Source organism: Pinus tabuliformis, chromosome X (genome assembly GCF_031772625.1).
Source record: "Pinus tabuliformis cultivar Carrire ecotype Pingquan chromosome X, CPIR1, whole genome shotgun sequence".
NCBI classification, from domain to species: Eukaryota; Viridiplantae; Streptophyta; class Pinopsida; order Pinales; family Pinaceae; genus Pinus; species Pinus tabuliformis.
Genome location: NC_142308.1, coordinates 1,417,186,402 through 1,417,190,669, shown reverse-complemented (window position 1 = coordinate 1,417,190,669; position 4,268 = coordinate 1,417,186,402). Strand labels below are relative to the sequence as shown.

The following is a 4,268-nucleotide window of genomic DNA, read 5'->3' as shown; positions in this document are numbered from 1 at the left end:
TGTGCTTTTAGTGTCTAATTTGTCTATTATGAGTTGTGATGGTTATTCTTATGAGGTAAAGAATGACATATTCTTAACTGAAATTTCATTCCATATTAATAAATATTTTTTTTTCATGATAACAATCTTTTGTTTTTCTTCGTTAGAATTGAGAATTTCATAAGGATTCTATTTTTTTCTCAATCTACTAATTGATTGAATAGAGATCTATTCAATAGTATTCTTCCCTATCCAGAAGAATATAATTTTCAAATCCACCAATAAACATAAGGTCTATGTCTAATCTTGTTGAATATAATTTTCAAGTCCACCAATAAAACTGTAGTAGATTTCTCTAGGTTGTTAAAAAGAGAGGAAATTGGACACCATAGTTTCTATCCCTTTATAATTTTAAATAGTAAAACATCAAAAAATTCATCATATTCAAAATTTAAATTAAAATGAAATTTTAAATATATATATATATATATATATATATTTAAATTTTTATGAAAATAGTAATTTATATTAAAAAAATGTTTATATTTACGATTTATAACCATAAATAGGGACCAGAAAGAAGGATCCTTTTGATATTAAATTACCTTATCCATGTAAGGTACGGCATAAAGAGGGTACCTTTTGATATTAAATTAACTTATCCATGTAAGGTATTACGACATCAATGAGAATAAATATTCTAGTTGCTTGGAGGTTTTCCTAATAATTATAAAAATTAATAATGTTTTTATTATTTTTAACCATTTATTATTTTTAACCAATTTAATTTAACTGAATTAATTGGGTCAAGTTTTTTATTAATCATATTTTATTAAATAAATTTTTTTTATTAATATTATTTTACTAATTTTTTATTATTAATCATTTTTTACAGTTATATTTTTAGTTTTTTAACGTTTAATTTAAATATTTTATTTATTATTTATTAATTTTTTTTATAGTTTGTATTTATATAGTATATATTAATTTGTTTCGATTAGAACATTCATCGAAGTTTTGATGATGAATCATACTTAGTGGTTCAAAACCGTTGATTCAAGAATTTGAAATGTGATTTAAGTGAAAAATTATCTTGAAAAATCAATATAAATCACAAAATTTTGGATTAGAATATTCATCAAAGTCTTGATGATGAACCACGATTAGTGATTCGAAACAATTGATTCAAAAATTTGAAATATGATTTCCCTAAAAAATTATCTTGAAAAATCAATATAAATCACAAAAATTTGCATTCTAAAGAATAAACCAATATATTAAATTTGAAATTGTAATAATTATTTTATACATTTTAAGATCTTTTATGCATAATAATAATGATTATAATTTTTTAAAGTATTTTTTATAATAAATTATTCAATAATAAATAATTTAGGTAGTGTAAATAGGTTACAATTTTGTTTGAAAAATAATAAAATTCTAGAATGATTTTGAGAAAATATAACACAGATTTTTGAGAATCCCCTTGTCAAGTTTTAGAGTTTTGGATATCTCTTAATGGTGCTAAATCTATTTTCATTATAAAAACAATTTAAACACTCTCACACTCAAATTTTTTAAAATAAAATTCACAAAATAAAAATCACAAATATTTTTGAAATAAAAATCATAAATATTATATAACATCATTAGCCTCATTAGACAACCCTCCAAAAATCACAATATTATATAGCGTCATTATCCTCATTAGACAACCGTACAAAGCTACCCATCAAATTAATTTGAAAAAAAAAAAAAAAACTTAGTGAGTTTACCCATGAGAAAGAGATTTAGACTAAAGAGTGAAAATTTAGAAATGGGCCCACCAAGCCACGACGTCAAAATATCACTTTCTCACTTAAATTTTCGAAAAGGATCTGATGATCGGAATAAAATATAAAGCAGCACAGAGGGGTCCACCAGCACGAGCTCCAACAGCCCACTGCCACCGTCTGGCGGGCCCCATCTATCTCCATTATTCAAGTAAGGACGACCTTGATGGAACAATAATTTCTAGTGGCTGCAGGCGCTCCACGATATCTAATACTCGGCTCTCATTGGTGCCCAATACGTTTATCGCTCCGCTAAACCCCGACTTAGCGACCGGCTTAGCGGTGTCTTAGGCTAAACACTCCGTAGCCTCCAGATATAGAGGAGGCAAAAGCTCCCGACAGATCGTATAACAAGCCTGGCTCCTCCGATCTCGCTCTCCCTGTAACACGCCCCCGTCAGAAATGGTGAAGGAGGAGGATTGTAAGGTACCCCAAGAGGCCGGAATCGTGAAGGAATTGCAAGCCTGGACTATGCCCAAGCCCTGCAACGTGTGCAGGATCGCGAGCGCTTCGCTCTATTGCAGGGCCGACGCTGCTTATCTCTGCTCCGGCTGCGACGTCAAAGTTCACGGCGCCAACAAGCTGGCGTCGCGCCACGAGAGGGTGTGGCTCTGCGAGGTCTGCGAACAGGCGCCCGCTGCCGTTACCTGCAAGGCCGACGCGGCCTCGCTCTGCGTTTCTTGCGACGCCGACATTCATTCGGCAAATCCCTTGGCGCGCAGGCACGAGAGGGTTCCCATCGTACCCTTCTACGAGTGCGTTTCCGTGGCCAAAGCGTTCCTCCCGCCGCCGCCGCCACCGCCACCGCCACCGCCATTGACGCAAACTTCTTCGCCTCAGGACTCCGACGCGCCGGGTACCCTGGATTACGATGATGACGAGGAGGACGACGAGATCTACGCTGCGGAGGCCGCATCGTGGCTGTTGCCCAATCCTAATGCGTCGGCCGACGGTACCAAAAATTGTGACGACGGGGTAAGCTGCTTCGGCGTCGACGCGGGTCTTAACAAGGCAGCCGGGGCTATTTCAGCGTTGTCGATTTGTTCTCTGACGTGGATCCGTACTTGGATCTGGACTACGCCTCGTCGTTTGAGGCCACCGGCGGGACCGACAGCGTTGTTCCCGTGCAGAGCAACGGTAGTAGCCACGATGGCGCGGTGTCGACACCCTCGGATTGCTTTGACACAGATAAGGCCGTTTACAGCTATACCACCACCACGTCCTTCGGCCACAGCGTAAGGCCCTGCAAAACCGCTTTTGAAACAATTCTTTTTCCAATTAGATCAATTGAAACCGCTTTTCAAACCATTCTGTGTTAATTAGATTAAATGGGGTTATTTTGGATGGTTGGGCGAAATCACTAATCTGTTTTTTCTTTGATGAATTTAATTAGATTAATTTTGTTTTTTCTTTCGTAAATTTAATTAGATTAATTGAAATTATTTTGGATAGTTGGATCTGATTCCTGAGCAATAATGTCTTAATAATTTTATTTTATTTTTAATTCGGTAAATTTCTCAATAAATTGACATAATACTAACAATCTTTACTCTAAGACAGGAGGCTCATTTCTTTCCTTCGACAAAAAATTTGATTAAAATTCTCCTGATTTGAATAAAAATAAAATTAATTAAAATTTCCCATTTTACAGGTCTCTTCGTCCTCGCTGGATGTCGGTGTGGTTCCCGACGCCACGCTCAGCGACATCTCGAGGCCTCTTAACAGAGGGGCGGCGTTCGAGCTGGCCACCCCCGGCGCTGTCCACGTCGGCGTCCAGTACGTCCAGCTGGACCGCGAAGCCAGGGTTCTGAGATATAAGGAGAAAAGAAAGAACCGCAGGTTTGAGAAGACGATCAGGTATGCTTCCAGGAAGGCCTACGCAGAGACCAGGCCGCGGATCAAAGGTCGCTTTGCCAAGCGGACCAATGCTGACGTGGTTCAGATGTACACATCGGCTGAGTTCGGCTACGGCCTTGTCCCGTCGTTCTGAATGTGAAAACACCGCCCGAGGGATCTTGCCCACTGGTCTGTGACGTGTTGACTCTGGGGTTGCGTGTGGCAGACGGCGGCAGGTATCTGATTCGCTGTAACTATTATTCTCCTCGGTTAATTGCCACGTAATTTTTGCACTATTTACCGGCCTCTTCCTGAGCTGGCCTGGTTTGTAAAATTTGTACCCTGTAATTATCTCGAGTCTGTTTTTCTTGTACTCTAATGAAATCTTAATCAAAATATGCAGATTTACAGAATTTGAGTTATCTTGTGCCATGCTTTTAAGCTGGGTGTTCATGAGCTAGTAGCTCTATAACAAATTTAGATTACTGAAAGAATTTTCAAAAATAGAGAAATCAATATAAACCCAATTAACTCCTCGTAAACAGGAGTCGAAAATTAAGTCACAGTTTCGTATCCTGCGTACTCAAGTGTGACAGTATCTCATATATATTGCTGAAAGTA

The 4,268-nt window shown here is 37.4% G+C and overlaps 1 protein-coding gene across 1 annotated transcript; it reads left to right on the top strand.

Moving 5' to 3' along the window:
• The first annotated feature begins 2,105 nt into the window (after positions 1-2,105).
• LOC149145347 (zinc finger protein CONSTANS-LIKE 3-like) lies at positions 2,106-4,060 on the top strand. Its single transcript, XM_089446814.1, is given in 3 exon segments — positions 2,106-2,826; positions 2,829-3,046; positions 3,463-4,060. Coding segments are annotated over 3 exon segments (1,170 nt in total). The 5' UTR covers positions 2,106-2,213; the 3' UTR covers positions 3,802-4,060.
• The last annotated feature ends 208 nt before the right edge of the window (positions 4,061-4,268 follow it).